The following is a 20902-nucleotide window of genomic DNA, read 5'->3' as shown; positions in this document are numbered from 1 at the left end:
AGTCATAACCACTTAAGTGAAACAAGCCAAAAGGAAACCACATAATTTTGAGGGGAAAAAAATTAAAGGTTTGCACCTAATGGAGAGTAACACTTACGAACGCTTCACTAATGGGAAAGGTGTGCCCGTAAGAGAAACATTTAATGGGATTTAAATCAGAGAGGTGCATCCAACAAAGAATCATAACCTTTAGATATAAAGGCCACTGAAACGTAGCACCTCGTGGAGAGAGGATTTCAATGTAGGTCATATCCAATGAAGAAGTTAACCCAGCAGGGTCACATCCCACTGAACAGCCAACCAGTCTGACAGCCACATCCCACCAGTGGAGGGATCCACTCTAGCGGGAGCCAGGCTGGATGTGACAACTCCCTAACCTCAGGACGGAGACGTCAAATAGGAGGGGTGGACAGGTTGTAGCTGGAAATATTGGGGAAGCATGAGAATAAGCTGTATGAAAATGGCGGAGGAAAACTCTTGAAGGAAGGCATTTAGGGATATCGAGGTGTAGTGGAATTCTCTTTTTGGGTGGGTGGGGAAGGCTTCTGATTACACTTAAAGAATGCAAGTGTTGAAATAAGATGAGCACTTTAAAACCTCGTATGAAAAGGTGGTGTGGAGGATGTCTCTTAAATAATGGCATTAAGGTGGTCACAAAAGGGCAGAGGCACCCGGGAGACCTCACCTAATACAGTGGCACTGAGGAGACCCTTCATAGATTGGAGCATTTGTTTGAAATATCCTTCAAACAAGAGTTTTGAGGATTATTTAAGGGAGACATTAAGAAGGCTTCTGCATATGTTATTTAAGAGGAGCACTCACAGATAGGGGTGTCAAGGAAGCCTTTTTCTTAAACAAGTAGAATAGAGGTTTTCGAGTGACCTCAAATGGAAAAGAGCTTAAAGGAGTCCTCTTATTTATGGAATAGAGGAGCAGCTCGTGGGAGTTCTCCTTTGATAGGGCTGCAGAAGAGACCGGTTATGAGCAGGGTCTTCAGGAGACTCCATGGATTAAAGCATCGAAGAGCCCTGTTTAGGATAAAGGTGCTTAGGAGACCTCTCTTGGAAAAAGGTGTTGGGGATACCTAAGCAATAAAGTGTTGATGAGACTGCTAATGGGGAACAAAATGGTTACATGTCATGAAAATCGTGCAAATGATGAAATGACTATCAAGGGTTTTCACTGAATAGAGCATGGGGAAACACTGTATAGAAGAGTTCCTGGGAACAGGAAACTTGTGCTGATCTTAAACACAGGTTACACAGATCTTGATGAAATTACTAAGTAGAGTTTTCTGGATTTGATTTAAAAAATATCTGATGCGGTTGAGATCATAGCAGAGATCTTGTGAGGATAGGGCAGCTGTTGATATTTTAACTCCGATTTGAAAAAACAGCTTGTGTACACATGGGCCTAAGCAGAAGCCTGTGTTTGGCCCAGGTCAGGTTTCTAGCTTATGATCACGTTCTTGCTCGTTCGACCACCTGCACGGCATGCTATGTCATGCACAGATACAGCAGATACAAAGGGAACTGATCCATAAACAGGGAAATTAGTGAAAATAAGAGTGATGGAGCAGTGACTCTGAATTCAAACAGCATTTGTTGTCTATACGGGGGTGGTGTACCCCAGGGTACCTCCATGTACAGCAGCTCCTAGATATGCTCTTACCACGTCAGTGACTGGTAGTTGGCGCTGAGGGGTTGGTACCATAAGCAGAGACAGCAACAACACTCCCACCAGCACTGCTCTTTACCAGCTGCATGCCAAAAACAGGTTGTGCCATGAGGCTTATAATCAAACCAGCTCTACCAGCTAACTCTAAATACGGCTCGTTGGAAATCAGAGTCACACACTGCGGAAGAGAGGAAGCTGTAGCAGAAAACAGGATGATGGGTTAGTTCTCAGCAAAGCCAACAGCCCAGGAAGCCCCTACCTTCAGTTTGGACTGAATTTCGCGAGATTTCCGTCTTGCTAGCACCTGCAAGTGGCTAGAAACCTGCAGAGAGAGCAGAAGAAGAGGGAAAGAGCAGAGCCTTAGACCTTAGGCAAGGAGAGACAGAGGGGGCTGCCCATGCTGCCACGCTGAGGGAGGTCACATGGGCGCCAACGTACCTTGATGCCAACCTGGTATTCCCGTACCTTCTTCCTTGCAAGGACCTGTATGTGGCTAGACACCTGGGTTCCGTCAATCAATGCCAAAACACAAACAGAATGAAGAGATTATGCCATCGGGGATCGCAGCACAAGAACATATCAATCCTTCAGGGCTGCAGACCTCAATAACAGGAGTGCATACTACTGATGAGCAACAGAAACCGCCCGCTCCTGCGCCACTAGATTCCCTCCCTACAGACATCATCAAGAGCAGCCTCCGCTTCTTCGAACTACTTTGCAGCTTTGCACATTCAAGAGCATTCCTTCAAATGCTAGAAATTTTTATGAGTACTCCCACTCAAAAAATACAATCCTAATCCCAACCATTCTCTACAACTTCAGACCTCTTTCCAGCCTGCACTGCATAGAGAAAGCATTTCAGTTGTGTTTTTCAAATTAACTGATCTCATTACCAAGCATCTGGTTGCAAACTATACATTCAGTTTCTACACTCATTGTAGCATCACAACTACAACCTTAAAAAGTATATATCACCACCACATTCTCCTCAATTTCTCTGTAACTTTTGACACACATTCAATCACTGTAGTCTAATCTTAGCTGTAGAATATTGCATGAGGTTCTGCGGCCAAGTTCCCAGCAAGACCTCATTTCGAACCAACTGACAGCAGTTGGTGAAGAACGCAAATCACATCTTTGGTAGGGTAGCCTTGTATGTGGCATTCCTCAGAGTTCTAGCTTATCATTCATTTAGGTCAATCTGTATCTGATGCATTCACTGCTCGAGGGATGGGTGTGTGCATTCCTTAGCAGGCAGATGACACCCAACTCTACCTAAAAACACGATCTGCCAACACTGTTCGAACCCTCAGCACTTCCCTTATGAAAGTCCAATAATTGGATGCTACACAACGTCTTGGGCTCAAGTTGTAGAGCTGGTCTACTGACACTGTTTGCAATGGGGTGCACCTTTTACTGGGTGCACCAGGTACAAATGGGCAGTGAGCCCTATTACAGATAACGTGCAGCTTTGGGTCAGCTGTGAACTTGTGCAGCACATCAGCGAAAGACAGATCTGCTGACTGAAGTGCAGGCCGCAGTCAGCATGCCCTTTCAAGGGGGACGGAGAACCACGTGCAGAAGCATTGAGTGACTGCAACCGCTTGCAGGTGGATATGGAGGAGGGTCCTTGGGGCCTGCAGGGGGCACTTTGACTGTAGTTTGCCTCTTTTTTGCGGGCCACAGTCAATACAGCTCCCGATGGCCTCTTTGGCTCAGCTCTGGGGCAAAGTGTTTTCCTCATTTGCATGGGGAGAGTGGCCAATACTATTATACTCCATAATACTGTAATAATAAAGAAGGGGCTGCGGAAGCTTCTTGGCGGGCTCAAGGTAAAAGACTTTTCCCTCTCACTCTGTACATCTCTAAAGTTGCTGGGATTTAAACATGACTTGACATCACCCCAAAGAAACAGAACTGCTAAATCTGCTACCTTTTAGCTTTAAGTTCTGGCAACCTGATAGCAGCACAAGCTTTGATTAACACTTGTTGGAATTTTGATGGTGCCATAGTAGCAAGTGACCCCCAACACTTGCTTGTCCTCTCAAACTGTACATTGCTTAACCAGACCCTTAACTTCCACAAAGAGATCTTAACAACTTCCCCAACTTTAAGCAATCTCCACTGACTACACTTTGAATGCAGGAACAAATTCAAAACGGTTCCATGGCAAATAAGTTAATTAACCTAAGTAAACACACCTCTACAGCCAGACTACCCACCTCCGTGGATAGAGAAAAGTTTTAGAAGCAATACTCCTATTTTGAGCAACAGAGATTTTAAGTCTCCCAAACACAAAATCAAATCTTCAGGAGTATCACTAGCAGATCTAAGATCTCAACCCCCTCTTCTTTCCTTAGGGGGATGTTAAAAACTGTTTTCTTTCCAGAAATAAGTGCAGCTTTTCTGCTGAATTTAAAATATCCTTCAAAATCATGTTTCTATCTTCCATTTATTTAGTATTTGTATCTGGCTCTTAGTCGTTTTGTAAAGCTGCTCAATCTTATAGTGAAGTAGATCTACATACAATCAGTAAAGGTATTTTATTTAATCTATTAAAAGTAATATTCCCAGAAAAATATTTTGTACAATTTATACAATAATATAGAGGACACTACTATTCAATTTTACAAATTGAAAAAAACACTTCCGAAAAATTATGTAACCAAAAGCAAACATTTACAGTTACAAGTTGGATAAACACCAGACATCGAACCAGCTTGCCCTATTTGAATATTGGTTTGAAATACAAATTCTGATTAAGTGAAACTTGGCCAAAAGAAAAATGTGATTGAAATCTTGAATTTCACAATGAGAATCTAAGATCATTCTAAACACCTTGAACCACTGGTACAAAAAAAAAAAACTATTTTTGTCTACTGGCAAAATACCCAATTTAAAATTTATATAAAACCTTACCATTTCAGGATTTAAATTAGATTTTATATAGAATTGGGATTTTCTCAATTTCACAAAAATATAATTGTTTACTTTTTAGGCAATGGGCAATAATTGTTTTCCCCAAAACATTTACTTCTAGCTATCTTTTTTTAGCCATAATGTAATGTTAGACATGTTGGACTGATTCATTAATCTCCAATTTACTAATTCGAAGAAACAGAAGTAATCTGGAAACCAAATGCTTCTGATTAACACTGATGCTACCAAATACTTTAAGACTGAGGAAGGCGCCTTGGATATGTGATAGAGGTATTTAACCACATGGGATAATTCTTGAGGACTCATCAGGTTACAGATAGTTCTGGTTGCAGGCACTTAACCAGAGTGAACCATCTCATGCAAACGTAGGCTTCCAAAATCATGATTCTACTTGCCCATATTATTGATATTAGGTAGGGGTTGGGCTTATTTAGCCTATAAGGAGATAGCTGGGATTTTGCAAAATAAATTTTTAGTTGATCGGCCTATTTCTCTTGCCTAAAGCTTTAAATAACTGCATCAAACCAAAACTGACTTTAGCATTCAGAACATTTGTGTTGTTGAAACATAACAATTTGAAGGTACTATTACTGATAGACCACAGGCGAGTGGGCGGCTAGTCCTTGGGCACCGATTATCCTGATTTTGTTTCATTATCCACGAAATTATGGACAAGTGAGGAGTCAGCTAAAGTGGCAAGAGGGAGCTGCAGATCTACTGGGGTAAGTTAGGATCAGTATTGCATTGTCTACATATATTACTCCGAAGAACTATTGATCGTAATTTAGGTGTAAAAAGGGCTAAAGGAGCTCACAAATCCGGTAAAAAATACATTTCACAAATCTAGAAGAAACAAATATATAAAGCAAAGATGCCAGAGGCAAGAACACAATTTTATTTCAGGCCATTCACAAAACTAATTTTAGCAGTTGATTCATAACTACTCCCATTCAGAATCCCGTTGCATAATATCAGAAAGCAAGTTTGCTATGGCTTATAGAAAGCAATCTGGGATATTCAAATTATTTAATTTGTCATTGTTTCGGATTTTAAATATGATCAAATGCACAACTATAGTAAATATATGCTAGTTATAATTTTAAATGTCTGCCCTGCACATACTTTTCACACAAAAGTTGAAAGCATGAGATGTTTTGATAATTTAGCAGGTGGGTCGACTTACTCAATTGGTAGCAAACGGTTTTCTCTAGCCCATGCCTATAACTGGTTAAAGACAACGCCAGCAAGTACTTTCTCAGTCACATCTAACAAGGCAATCGGACAATCATTTAATGGGTTAGGCAGTCTTCCTTTTTCCAAAATATCTGGATATCACTGCTTTTCCATAAACAGTGAATTTGGTTAGAAGTGATACAATGAATGAAAAGAGGTTCTAACAGTTTAGCCACAAGAAATGTGGCACATTTAAGTACTGTCAGTGGTACTCCACCAGGATCTTGTGCCTGGGAGTCATTCATACTATTTATATCGTTAGCTATCATTTTTTGGAAAAGGTTAATAAAACAAAAATGCTAAAGGACATCGTCTATAAAAATAGGCTCTTCGTGGACACCTTTGCCCAAGGCTTTATATACACCAAAAGAATGTAAACAGTATTCAGTCAGGGTAGTTTGTACCAAGTATCACCACCTAGCTTCTATATTTTTCTTCATCCATTTTAGTTCCTTCTTTGGTACGGTTATTTAAAAAAAAATCTCCTATGTTTAAAATGTTCTCCCATCAATGGATATTTAGGAATAATAGTTATGGAAAATCGATTATAGATTAATCTCTTATGCCATAAAATATGAAAAAATTGTGACATTCACTGACTTAGAAGTAACCAGGTTGGTGGTAATTGATGGCAACCAATCTATGAAGTTGCTGTCGGTTTTCCCGTTCCAGGTATACAAATGGATGGTAAAACAATTATAATTTAACAGAGAAACAGAAGGATTAAATGGGAAAGAAGGGGCCAATTACAGACAATGGTAGTTACAAATGATCACTAAAGTTAGTTGTCTTTAAATTGAATGAAAAAACATAAAAACATGAGAAACAAATGTGCAAATGAAGATAACAAGATAAGCCTGTTAGTCCACAAAAAGCTGCCCATCTACCTGTAGCCATTAACTAAGGTCCAATTTAGTTCTAGCACCCATGTAAACAAAGTAACAGCAGGTTGATAACTTTGCTTGCTGGGTAGGTGAGCAGCGTCCAAGTCCTAAGCAATATTGCGGTCAGAAAAGTCAATGCGTGAATACAAGGAGAACGTTTTTAGGGTGCTAAATCACCTAATACTAAAAATGGTGTTAGAATAGTCATAAGGCAAATTCTACATAACTTTCATCCAAAGTTCTAAGCTATGTAGGGTATCAGAAGTGGGAGGCAAATATAGATTATATATTATCAATTCGTAGGACTCATTACCTACCAGTACGTCAGCAGACCAATTAAAATCTGCATCTAATAATATAGCAAGGCCCCCTTTCAATGTTACAGCCACAACTGGACTTGAAAAGGCCTTGTAATTAGACATAGTAAAGTTAAGTGTTAACTAACGGCCTGATTTAGAACCTGGCAGAGGGAATATTCCAACACAAACGTGATGGATATCCCGTCTGCCATATTACGGTCCCCAAAGGAGATAATGTGATCGTAATACGATGGTGGTCGGGATATCCATCACGTTTGTGACAGAGTACTGTAACAAGACCTAAATCAGGCCCCAAGTTTCCAGAAGAGAAAATATTTGTCAAGCTTCAAAAAAAGGTTCCAACCTGGCTGCATTCCAACTAGCGAGATTCCAAGATCTTTTAGGGTTGATTAGCCCACAGAGTTGGGTTCAAAACACTAGGGATTCATGATCTAAGTATTGCATCCACACTATCTCTTCTAATAATGTGTGTTAAATGTTCTATAATCCTCCTGGCACCCTCAAGCATGAGACAACCAGATTAGAAGCATGTCCTTTAATATTCTTGAGAAGGGAAAATAGGTAGACGCTGGAGCACAAATGCTGGTGTTTACTAAGGGGCACTTTTCAGTTGGTGGATTTGAACAAAGGCAATCTTTGGAGTGACACCAAATTCCATTTGCTGAAGATATGCAGTTTTTTTCATGTCATATGAGGAAGGTAAAAGTGCATTAAAGCTGTTGAAGGATTAAAGGTTACATTACTCTATCACAAAAACATTTCACCAATCATGTGTCTTTCTTATATAATTAGATATGATTCATATACACAATATTCAACATTGTTTGACCATTTGTAAAGGGAGGCTTACTATGTTGAGGAAATAAATCAATAAATAACAAAGTCTAGAACCTCATAGGCAGAGCTAAGAATCACCGGGCAGTGCAACCCCTTTTTCACCATGAATCTTGCTATTGGCACAAGGCAAGGAGACAAAGCAAAAAGCATTAGAATTTAGGACTAAGTCACATTTATCTTTATTACGCATAATTTCCTCTTAAACATTAGACTCAGCTGGGCTGTGTGACATTAGAAAACCTTATCCTTTGATGGCCTTATTTCCTCATTCTACATTTTTATTTTCTCACCTCTCATAATAAAACACTAAACCAAGATTGTATGGCAATCTATTTGAAAGGATAAAGCTTTCTTATATCTTCATGGGTTATTTAAGGAGGGTTGTTCCTCCCTTTGAAGAGGGAGAAAATCATCCCCGTGCAGTGCCAGAACAGGCAAACACTACATCCCGTTATATCACCTTTTTCTCTTTTGGGGGTTTCTGCCAATCCTGGAGTGGGCAAATACGGGGTAAACAGCGCAGCCTTCTGGTCAATAAGCCCACAAAACCACTAGGACTCAAAAAAAAAAAATATGGGTTGGGAAACAGTCTCTGTTCTGATACTGCGTGCCCTGCCAGATTGTCTTGGCAATCCAGGCAGTTTTGCTTGTATAGGGTAGAGTGGAACATTCATCACTAATTTATGCCCCCTCCTAGGAAATCTAGAAAGCAATCTGAATCTCATGAGAATCCCAAGAAGTGTGACTTTCAAGGATTCCAGCACCTTTCCTTACCCAGAACGCCATGCGCACCTTAAAGCACGGGTGAAAAGCAGCATTTTCCCTCATTTATGTGTCTGAAATGTTGCACACTTTCAGCCAAAGTCTTACTACGCTGCTTTCTCACACTTCCCCTAATAAAAATGCTACCTTTCCTCCCACACCACTTTTTCCCCATTCTCCCACTCCACTATTTTCTCACTTCCTTCCAGGGACATGCACAATTCCTGGGGACCTTTAGAATCCCCAACATATGGGGGGGGGGGGGGGGGGGGGGGGGGGGGAAGACTTGAATCTGGCTTGGATATATTTTGTGCAAAAAAACTGTTACCAAAGCATAAACGTGAACTGCTTTAAATACAATTAAAAAACACTGCCTAAGGGGGTTAAATATCGACAACAATATATGCCTCTGTTTGCCAAAACACTACACCTGACAAAGCACAATATATGAAAAAATGTCCTGGACTTAGCGGTCACCGTACTGAGGGTAGTGGCTGTGAGTGTTTGATATTCAAGACTTTTTGTCAGACACCCTCAAACCTATTTAAAATCCTGAAACCATGCTGCAACCTCAAAGGGAAGTGATCATGTTGCAGGGCAAGTGAACAGTCTATGACCTTTGCTTGCCTATGAAACACCACATACTCCGGTAAACCACCAGGAAAGAAGAAGAATGTAAATTCACCTCAGCTAATGGCAACCCACCTCTCTCAGTCAGGAAGCACCATTGGTGGTGCCGTGTCAGACAAATTTCTCCCAGCAGCCTTGGTACAACTCTAACAGATCCATCTCTAAATTCTTCATAGCGTGACAAATTACGATCGACTGTCCAAGAGGTTATTTGCTGGTATCTCTATTGCAGATTTCATGAAGAGGACCCTGATCTTTTTAAAAAACTGAAGGTTTCTCCCTGCTTTCTCTCTGCCAGAAAGGACTGTTGTCCCCTGGTTTTCCTAGGCAACTACTACAGGCAGATCCCTGATGGTAAAAACACATTGAGGTTTTCATAAGGAGACAACCATGGCAGACATGGACCAGAAGTCACCCCAACTAAGAGAAGGTTGGGAGTGTGGTGAGAAGTCGCTTTTACCTGTTTTCTCGTCCGTGTTTTCCCTGTTCGTAATTTAATGTATCTGGCTATCAACTCATTCCGACCTGAAAAGAAAATCAAAGGAACAAGAAATCACTGCACACGTCCAACCTCAAAGTTTCGCTCATCAACCTTTAACTTCTCAATATTCTTAGTTCTGAGGCATTCCCAGTAACTGTCCTCTACAACAATATCCATGCTCTTGGTTACCTCACCCTGATCCCCACCCCAAAAAACAAATTTCCATTACAATGGATTTCTTTCAGTATGTTACGATTGTGCAGATGCTTGCTAGTGCAACTATAGTTGCTCACGCATATAACTTTTCAAATCAATGAATCTAAACCTTTTGGAAAATATGTGGGGTGCGAAGGGAAAACAAAATATACATCACTAATAAATCCCAAAACAGGTAGATTACACAGTCCTCACAAACTAGTACAGAAGGTAACAACACTTCTATCAACGCTCTCAGGGACAAAACATTCAGATTTTTTGTGATAAAAATTATCTTGTTTTTGCTAGCAGGATGACTGACATGTGGAAGGATACTGGACCCTACATGTGTTGGGGTCAGCCACTTCTGGGAAGGCTTTAACCAGGTGTTGGTATATGCTGAGTAAACTTGGATTTGTGGGCACTCGGTTTCCACAACAAGAGGACAGAGTAGGATCCCTAACTCTTGACAATAATACCAAGGATGTTTCTACCTAGGTCAAGAGTGTACAAATAAAAAAAGTCAGCTACAGAAGGTAGAATATCAAAATATTATATTATGTCAACAGAAGAGTAACAGGAGACCACTTATGTCGGTAGACACGTTATTTCTTTGTCTTACCTACGGTGTTTTAGTGTGCAGTGGGTGAAAAGACAGATGAGTGCCAAGGATGTGCCAAGAATGTTGCTAGTTCAGTTATCTACTTCACACGATTTTCAGTAAAAGTGGACAGTGTTCAAAAGCATCACCTGCCTTTTTTTAGAGCCTATATTCAGAAGAGCACATTTCTAATCTTTGTACCTTGTGCTATGGATAATCAAACAAAGATCTGGCACAGTCTGCACATTAACAGTGGGTGGCCAGAACCTTGGATCCAAGCAGAACACATCATAGGCCAGAACCCTGGATCCATGCAGAACCAATCATTAGATAGGTGAACCAATCTTCAGTAATTACATCAATGCCTCCACTCCTGATGTGTGAGCTCTATGTTGTTCTCTCTCAGCCATCATACGTCCCACCATTAGCAGTGTATCAACTCGCCAGCGAGCCTCATACTCACAGATGGAAATAGCAGCCTCCCGCCCAGTATTCCAGCCTTTATCAACAACAACACATAAGCATTCACATGATTAATTTGCGGGTTTAACCTATTTAAGGACACCTAGCTTAAAGGGAAATATTTGAATTGCCTTTTGGGCTTTAATGAACATCACAATAGCACCTTCCTCATGAATACTTCAACCAACTGAGGGCAAAGCCAACCACCCTCTGGTGCAATGCTGCGACTAGCACACATCACTACCACTGATCAGAACCTACTTAACATTCCATTCCTCTCCGTACTCGGTCACAGCCTTGAGACCTATTCGTACTTAACTAGCATCAGTTCCTTTTATGCTCACTTACTGGTGTGTATGTGAGATGTGCAAACCATTCTGTGAAACTCCTAAAGAGCATGAACTTCGCAAACTATCTTAACCACAGGGGAACCATTCGAGGCAAAAACACAACAAATATGTTTGCCGCCCTTCATTGATTTGGAAGATGTATGAGAGATAAACACTGGGATAGACGGTTGCGGAATAATCTCCATGGCATGGAAGGAGAATAGCAACTGGACTGGATAATACAGAAATAATGAGTTGAATGATTTTCATTCAGGCTGTTTGAGTCTGTTCTCTTGGCAGTTCAAGTGGTTCTAGAATGTTTTGCAATAAGGAGGTTAGGTGGCTGCTCACTAGTGGTACAGACTAAAGTCTTAGTGAAATCCTTTGAAAAGAACTTTTTAACAGTACTTTACTAGGAAGAATTATGTTCTGTCTCATGGCGGGGAGGATCCTGTGAACATTTGTTCTACCTAATAAAAAATATAGGGCCTCATTTTGTTATTAGGGTGAAAAATCACCTACTACTAAAAAATGATGTTAGAATAGTCATAAGACAAATTCTACATATCTTTCATCCAAAGTTCTCAACTATGTAGAGTATCGGAAGTGGGAGGCAAATATACATTCCATATTAACAATTCATAGGTCTCATTACCTAGCACTACATAAGCAGACCAATTAAAATATTCATGTATTATAGCAAGGCCCCCTTTCAAGATTACAGCCACAACTGGACTGGAAGAGGCCCTGTAATTAGACATGGTAAAGTACTGATGGATCCACTCTACTCCACTCTGTTGTACGCTATACCATTGGATACAACTCCACTGTATGCCACACAACTATATGCTATTACACTCTACCCCATTCCAGCGTACCCGTCTCCAGTCTACACCACTTCACTGTGCACCAATGCACTGTACGTTCATATTCAATGACTGTGTATGACCAACCCGGCATACAGGATATACCAAATCCTGGAGCTGGTTAATCTCCAGATATTGTAAGGGATACCTACATAAACAGCAGGCCTCTAAACATAATGGGTCTCATTACGAGACTGATAGTCTTCAGACTGCCAGCCCCTCAATGGCAGTCAGGAGCGCTGCTGCTGTGGCGGTCCAGCCACCACATAGAGACACTTTACGCTACTCAACTATATGCTAATCCAGTCTACGCCACTCTACTGTACACCACTCCACTTTAAGCTATTCTATTGTATGCCACTCCACTAAACGCTACTACACTCTACCCCACTCCAGTGTTCACCACTCCACGCCATTATTCGCTAGTCCATTGGATTCCACCCCTCTCTGCACTACTTCACTATATGCTTCTTCACTCTACCCCACTCCACCATACATTACTTAAGTGTACACCACTCCACTGTACATCACTCCACACTATTCTACTCTATGGTATTTCACTCTATCCTATACTACTCTGCGCCACTCCTCTGTACTCCAATCTACGCTATTCCACTGTTTGCCACTCCATTCTATGGTATTACACTGTATGCAACTTCAATCTTTGCCGCTCTACTGTATGGTATTTCACTGTACTCTACTCCACTGTATGCTATTACACTTTACCCCACCCCACACTACACCACTCCAGTCTAAACCACTTCACTGTGCCCTACTACATTATATGCTATTACACTCTACGCCACTCCAGTCTACGCTACTCCAATCTACCCTATACCACTTATGCCACTCCAGTGTATTCTCCTCCACTCCACTGTAGAAAACTCTAATGCACTCTATGCCACCTTACTAGAATCTACTCTATCCCCGTACACTCCCCTATCCAAATTTGCACTTGAATCTATGCACACTATTGTACAACATTATACTCCACTCTGACAGTTTCCAAAACTGTACGACACAGCACTCCACTCTAATGTATGAGATGCCACTACAATTTATACCTTTCCTCGACTCTACGGTATGCAACTTCAATGCATGCCACCCCATTCTGGGTGAATCCAATGTACCCTACTCCACTATATGCCACTCCAAGGTACATCACGCTACTCTACGTTATTATACTCTATGCCACTCCACTTTTCTACACTCCACTCTACAGTATTCCACTATACGTTATTTTGTTGTATGCTACTCCACTTTACGAAAATCCACTTTATGAAAAAACACTACACTCTACACTGCTCCATTGTATAACACCCTCCTTCACTCTATATAACTCCACTCTATAAAAGTCTACCACACTTCAAGATGCTCTACGACACTACTCCACTCTATCCCCGTACACTCCACTGTCCACCTCTATAGTCCACTCTATGCTTGTACACTTCAATATACAACATCCTATTCTACTATACAGCACTTTTCTATATGATACAGCACTCCACTCTACCTTATGAGACCCCGATCCAATTTTTCAGTTTACTACCTACGCTAGTACACTCCACCCCATGTCACTCTACAACACACCAATATACTCTTGTACTTTACACTATGTTACATCACTTGACTCTTCTCCATTGTACGAGACTTTATCTCACTTTATGCTACTATACAATAATCCACTCTAACCAGCTCCACTATTTCACACATTGCTGTACTCTGTGCGACTCCTCTACTACAGTGTATGACACCCTCCAACACTTTTATCCTGTCTATATCCCTTCAGTCCACTGTACAACATTGTGCTATATTGTATGCCACTGTACAATACTTAACTCCACTGTATTCTACAATACTCTAGTCCACTATAAAACACTGTTCACAACTATTTGTATGCCACTGCACCCCACTACTCCACCATATGCCACACCATGCCACTTGACACTGTATGCAAACCCACTCTACAACACGGTACTGCACGAAAATCAACTAGATTTTATGCTACTATACATCCCATTCCAATACTGTACAACACCCTACTCAACTGTACAACACTGTACTCCAATTTATGACACTTTACTCAACTGTATTCTACACCACTCCACTGCATTCCTTGTCACTATAGTTTAAAACTCCAGTTCAGTCCACCCTACTCAACTCAACACTTTACACCACTGTACTATATAGTTAGTATTGTCTGGTTAGCAAGCTGAAATGACTGTGTAACAAGGTTCAATACTTAAAATAATTTGAAGATGGGGGTAAACTGCAAATGAAAGTTCTACCTATAGCTTTAGAATTGTTAAAGTTTGTTCAGTTTAAACTTGGCTTGTACATGAAAAATAAGTTTTCCTAACTGTAGCTTTAACCTGGTTTTGTTTCAAGAGGGGGGGGGGGGGGTGTGTGTGTGTACACACACACATATATATATATATATATATATAGAAAATGTCACTTACCCAGTGTACATCTGTTCGTGGCATTAGTCGCTGCAGATTCACATGCTGTGCACATCCCGCCATCTGGTGTTGGGCTCGGAGTGTTACAAGTTGTTTTTCTTTTAAGAAGTCTTTTCGAGTCACGAGACCGAGGGACTCCTCCCATTTCGGCTCCATTGCGCATGGGCGTCGACTCCATCTTAGATTGTTTTCTCCCGCAGAGGGTGAGGTAGGAGTTGTGTATGCTAGTAATAGTGCCCATGCAATGGAATAATGTAGTTTAAAGTAATATATTTACAAATATACAGATGTTCAAGATCAACTTCTAAACGGCTACAGGCTCCCGGGGAGGCGGGTGGGCGCATGTGAATCTGCAGCGACTAATGCCACGAACAGATGTACACTGGGTAAGTGACATTTACCGTTCGATGGCATGGGTAGCTGCAGATACACATGCTGTGCATAGACTAGAAAGCAGTTATCTCCCCAAAAGCGGTGGTTCAGCCTGTAGGAGTTGAAGTTGTTTGAAACAATGTTCGTAGTACTGCTTGGCCTACTGTGGCTTGTTGTGCCGTTAGTACATCTACACAGTAGTATTTGGTAAATGTATGAGGCGTAGACCATGTAGCTGCTTTACATATTTCGTTCATTGGAATGTTTCCTAGAAAGGCCATGGTAGCACCTTTCTTTCTAGTTGAGTGTGCCTTTGGTGTAATAGGCAGTTCTCTTTTTGCTTTAAGATAACAGGTTTGAATGCACTTCACTATCCATCTAGCAATGCCTTGCTTAGAAATTGGATTTCCTGTATGAGGTTTTTGGAAAGCAATAAATAGTTGCTTTGTTTTTCGAATTAGTTTAGTTCTGTCAATGTAGTACATTAACGCTCTTTTGATGTCTAATGTATGTAGTGCTCTTTCAGCTACAGAGTCTGGCTGTGGGAAGAACACTGGTAATTCTACTGTTTGATTTAAGTGGAACGGTGATATGACTTTTGGTAAAAATGTAGGATTAGTCTGTAGAACTACTTTATGCTTGTGTATTTGAATAAATGGTTCTTGTATGGTAAATGCTTGAATCTCACTTACTCTTCTTAAAGATGTGATGGCAATTAAAAATGCAACCTTTCATGTTAAGTATTGCATTTCACAAGAGTGCATGGGTTCAAAAGGTGGACCCATGAGTCGTGTTAAGACAATGTTGAGGTTCCATGAAGGAACTGGTGGTGTTCTTGGTGGTATAATTCTCTTTAGACCTTCCATAAATGCTTTTATGACTGGTATCCTAAATAGAGAAGTTGAGTGCGTAATTTGCAGGTAAGCTGAAATTGCTGTAAAATGTATCTTAATGGAAGAAAAAGCTAGCTTTGACTTCTGCAAATGTAGTAAGTATCCTACGATGTCTTTGGCAGATGCGTGTAAGGGTTGAATTTGATTATTATGGCAGTAATAAACAAATCTTTTCCACTTATTTGCATAGCAATGTCTAGTGGTAGGTTTCCTAGCTTGTTTTATGACCTCCATACATTCATGTGTAAGGTTTAAGTGTCCGAACTCTAGGACTTCAGGAGCCAGATTGCTAGATTCAGCGATGCTGGATTTGGGTGTCTTATCTGTTGTCTGTGTTGCGTTAACAGATCTGGTCTGTTTGGTAGTTTGGCATGAGGCACTACTGAGAGGTCTAGTAGTGTTGTGTACCAAGGTTGTCTTGCCCATGTTGGTGCTATTAGTATGAGTTTGAGTTTGTTTTGACTCAACTTGTTTACTAGATATGGAAGAAGTGGGAGAGGGGGGAAAAGCGTAAGCAAATATCCCTGACCAGCTCATCCATAACGCATTGCCCTGAGACTGATCTTGTGGGTACCTGGATGCGAAGTTTTGGCATTTTGCATTTTCCTTTGTTGCAAATAGATCTATTTGTGGTGTTCCCCAACTCTGGAAGTAAGTATTCAGTATTTGGGGGTGAATCTCCCATTCGTGGATCTGTTGGTGATCCCGAGAGAGATTGTCTGCTAACTGATTCTGAATTCCTGGAATAAATTGAGCTATTAGACGAATGTGGTTGTGAATCGCCCAATGCCATATTCTCTGGCCCAGGAGACACAACTGTGTTGAGTGTGTGCCTCCCTGTTTGTTTAGGTAATACATTGTTGTCATGTTGTCTGTTTTGACAAGAATGTGTTTGTGGCTTATTATGGGTTGAAATGCCTTGAGCGCTAGAAATACTGCCAATAGTTCTAAGTGATTTATGTGAAACTGTTTTTGGTGAGTGTCCCATTGTCCTTGGATGCTGTATTGATTGAGGTGTGCTCCCCACCCTATCATGGAGGCATCTGTCGTTATTACATATTGTGGCACTGGGTCTTGGAAAGGCCGCCCTTGGTTTAAATTTATACTGTTCCACCATTGAAGCGAGGTGTATGTTTGGCGGTCCACCAACACCAGATCTAGAAGTTGACCCTGTGCCTGTGACCACTGTGATGCTAGGCACTGTTGTAAGGGTCGCATGTGCAACCTTGCATTTGGGACAATGGCTATGCATGAGGACATCATGCCTAGGAGTTTCATCACCATTTTGACTTGTATTTATGTTTTGGATACATGGCCTGTATTACATTGTGAAATGCCTGAACCCTTTGTGGACTTGGAGTGGCAATCCCTTTTGCTGTGTTGATTGTCGCCCCTAAGTATTGTTGTGTTTGACACTGTATAAGGTGTGACTTTGTGTAGTTGATTGAGAAACCTAGTTTGTGGAGGGTTTCTATGACATACTTTGTGTGTTGTGAACACTTTTCAAGCGTGTTGGTTTTGATTAACCAATCGTCTAGGTACGGGAACACATGTATTTGCTGCCTTCTGATATGCGCAGCTACGACTGCGAGGCACTTTGTAAAAACTCTTGGCGCAGTTGTTAGTCCGAATGGCAACACTTTGAATTGGTAATGTATCCCTTGGAATACAAACCTTAAGTACTTTCTGTGTGAAGGATGTATCGGTATATGGAAATATGCATCCTTTAGGTCTAGTGTTGTCATGTAGTCTTGTTGTTTGAGTAGTGGGATTACGTCTTGTAATGTCACCATGTGAAAGTGATCTGATTTGATGTAGGTATTTAGTGTTCGGAGATCTAATATAGGTCTCAGAGTTTTGTCTTTTTTGGGTATGAGAAAGTACAGAGAGTAAACTCCTGTTCCTTTCTGATGTTTCGGTACTAATTCTATTGCTCCTTTTAGTAGCAATGCCTGAACCGCTAGTCCTAGGAGATCTATATGTTGTTTTGACATATTGTGTGTTTTCGGTGGGACTTATGGAGGGAATTTGAGAAATTCTATGCAATAACCATGCTGGATAATTGCTAGGACCCAAGTGTCTCTTGTTATTTCTTCCCAATGTTTGTAAAATTTGGTCAGTCTCCCCCCAACAGATGTTATGTGTTGGGGATGTGTGACTTGGAAGTCACTGCTTGTTTTGAGGAGTTTTGGGACTTTGGAACTTTCCTCTATTATTTTGGAATTGTCCCCTTCTATATTGCCCCCGAAAACTTCCCCGCTGATACTGGCTCTGGTAAGTGGGTCTTGTTTGTGAGGTTGTGGGTTTTGTGCTTTGTCCTCGAAACCCCCCCTCTAAACTGTGTTTTCGAAAAGTGCCTCTGCCCTGTTGGGAGTAGAGTGCGCCCATGGCTTTGGCCGTGTCAGTGTCTTTTTTAGGTTTTCCGATCGCAGTGTCCACCTCCGGCCCAAACAACTGCTGTCCTTTGAATGGCATATTCAGCACAGTTTGCTGTATTTCTGGTTTAAATCCTGATGTACGCAGCCATGCATGTCTCCTTATTGTTACTGCTGTGTTGACAGTTCTAGCAGCTGTGTCTGCAGCATCCATTGCTGACCGTATCTGATTGTTGGAGATACTCTGTCCTTCTTCTACTACCTGCTTCTCTCTCTTTTGGAACTCTTTGGGCAAATGTTCTATAAAGTGTTGCATTTCGTCCCAATGGGCCCTGTCGTATCTGGCAAACAAAGCCTGTGAATTGGTAATACGCCACTGGTTTGCTGCCTGTGCCGCCACCCTTTTGCCTGCTGCGTCGAATTTCCTACTTTCTTTATCTGGAGGTGGTGCATCTCCTGAAGTATGTGAGTTTGCTCTTTTGCGCGCTGCTCCTACTACAACTGAGTCCGGTGTTAGCTGTTGTGTGATGTACACAGGGTCTGTTGGTGGTGGTTTATATTTTTTGTCCACTCTTGGAGTAATGGCCCTTCCTTTTACAGGCTCTTCAAACACTTGTTTGGAGTGTTTTAGCATTCCAGGTAGCATAGGAAGACTTTGATAGTGGCTGTGTGTGGACGACAGTGTGTTGAAAAGAAAGTCGTCTTCAATGGGCTCAGCATGCAGGTTGACATTATGAAATGCCACTGCTCTCGACACCACCTGTGCGTAGGCTGTACTATCCTCTGGTGGCGACGGTCTAGCTGGATAACATTCAGGACTATTATCTGACACTGGTGCGTCATAAAGGTCCCATGCGTCAGGGTCATCTTGACTCATTCCTGTATGAGTTGGGGATTGCATCATTGGTGGAGTGGCTACCGTTGATGGTTGCGGAGAGCATTGTGGAAATGGTGGCGGGGTTACTTGTTTAGCCACCTTTGCCTGTGGCTGCTTGTCTTTTTCTTGAAAGGCAAGCTTGCTTTTCATTTTAATAGGAGGGAGAGTACTGATCTTCCCGGTTTCTTTTTGGATATGGAGCCTTCTTTGTGTATAATCTGGCTCTATTGTTTCTAATTCCTGTCCAAATCTATGTGTCTTCATTTGTGTGGACAGTCCTTGTTCCTCAGTGTAGGAACTTGTTTTCGGTTCCGAGGCCGGATGTTTCGGTATCGAAATCTTTTCGGCTGTTTTTTTCGGTTCCGACGAAACCTTCTTTACTTTCGGCGTCGTGGTCTCTTGGTGTCGACCCATTTCGGTGCTGCTATCTCGGTGCCGAACTTACTCGGAGCCACTATCTCGAGCCCGAGATTGCTGTGTGGCGGTATCTCGACCGGAGTCGGATGACTTCGCCCCCAGCGTGCCCTTTTTCGGTGCCGATGCTCGGTCACCTATTTTTCGGGTTAAGCCATGGCCTGTTGGCGGTGGCATCCCCTGGGCTTGAGTGGTTTTTTCGTGAGCTTTGTGTTTCGACGTCTTACTCACGGTTTTCGGCGTTTCCTCGAGATCAATCTCATCCGAGTCCGATTCATGGATGGAGAATGTTTCTTCCTCCTCTTCGAAACGCTCTTGTCCTGTCGGCGCCGACGCCATTTGCAGTCTTCTTGCTCTTCGGTCTCTTAGTGTCTTCCTAGACCGAAACGCTCGACAGGCTTCACAACAATCTTCCTTGTGTTCTGGCGACAAACACAAGTTACAGACCAGATGCTGATCTGTATATGGATACTTGTTATGGCATTTTGGGCAGAAGCAGAATGGGGTCCGTTCCATCAGCCTTGAAGAGACGCGTGGCCGGGCCGACCAGGCCCCGACGGGGGAAATCGGAAAAACCGCGAAGGGCCACCGGAGCTCTTCCAAAGTCGGTGTCGATCTGTTGTAACTAACCCGATACCGAACGCAAACAATACCGATGATTTTTCCGAGATTCTAACCAACTTTCTGACCCGAAACACGGAGCGAAAAGGAACACGTCCGAACCCGATGGCGGAAAAAAAACAATCTAAGATGGAGTCGACGCCCATGCGCAATGGAGTCGAAATGGGAGGAGTCCCTCGGTCTCGTGACTCGAAAAGACTTCTTCGAAGAAAAACAACTTGTAACACTCCGAGCCCAACACCAGATGGCGGGATGTGCACAGCATGTGTATCTGCAGCTACACATGCCATCGAATATATATATATATATATATATATATATATATATATATATATATATATACACACACACATACACACACACACACACACACACAAAAAAAAAAAGTTACAGGGATGTTATAGTTAGGCTCACATTTTAAATATACAAAAACCCAGAAATCCAGTTTTTAGAGTTATTTCAAGTAACTAAGGTAACTATATCTCGCCATGCACAGTTTTTTCATCAATTATTGTACTGCAAATGTTAGTGATATTATTAATGATCTTATAGATGTCATGAGTGATGTAATATCTAGTTTAATTAGGAGTACATGGCGAGGGCGTGAGTTGGTTTAAGTGAATTTCTGTAACCTTTGGTTTTTCAGTGAATTTCTATGTTAAATTAAAAAT

General features: G+C 41.7%; 1 protein-coding gene across 5 annotated transcripts in view; it reads right to left on the bottom strand.

Moving 5' to 3' along the window:
* Positions 1 to 20902, bottom strand: part of TEAD3 (TEA domain transcription factor 3) — a 308072-nt gene that overhangs the window by 58778 nt on the left and 228392 nt on the right. For 4 of the 5 annotated variants that reach the window (XM_069238769.1, XM_069238773.1, XM_069238770.1 and 1 more), the window contains exons 3-4: positions 9744 to 9808; positions 2116 to 2178 (exon numbers count right to left, since the gene is read on the bottom strand). In XM_069238769.1, coding sequence (XP_069094870.1) covers positions 2116 to 2178; positions 9744 to 9808 — 128 coding nt within the window. Of the gene's footprint in view, positions 1 to 1936; positions 2000 to 2115; positions 2179 to 9743; positions 9809 to 20902 lie in introns of all 5 variants that reach the window. The other variant, XM_069238774.1, reaches the window with a different exon arrangement.

This window comes from Pleurodeles waltl, chromosome 6, assembly GCF_031143425.1.
Source record: "Pleurodeles waltl isolate 20211129_DDA chromosome 6, aPleWal1.hap1.20221129, whole genome shotgun sequence".
In the NCBI taxonomy this organism is placed as follows: domain Eukaryota; kingdom Metazoa; phylum Chordata; class Amphibia; order Caudata; family Salamandridae; genus Pleurodeles; species Pleurodeles waltl.
The sequence above is the reverse complement of the archived record's forward strand: the minus strand, read 5'-3'. Positions and strand labels throughout refer to the sequence as shown.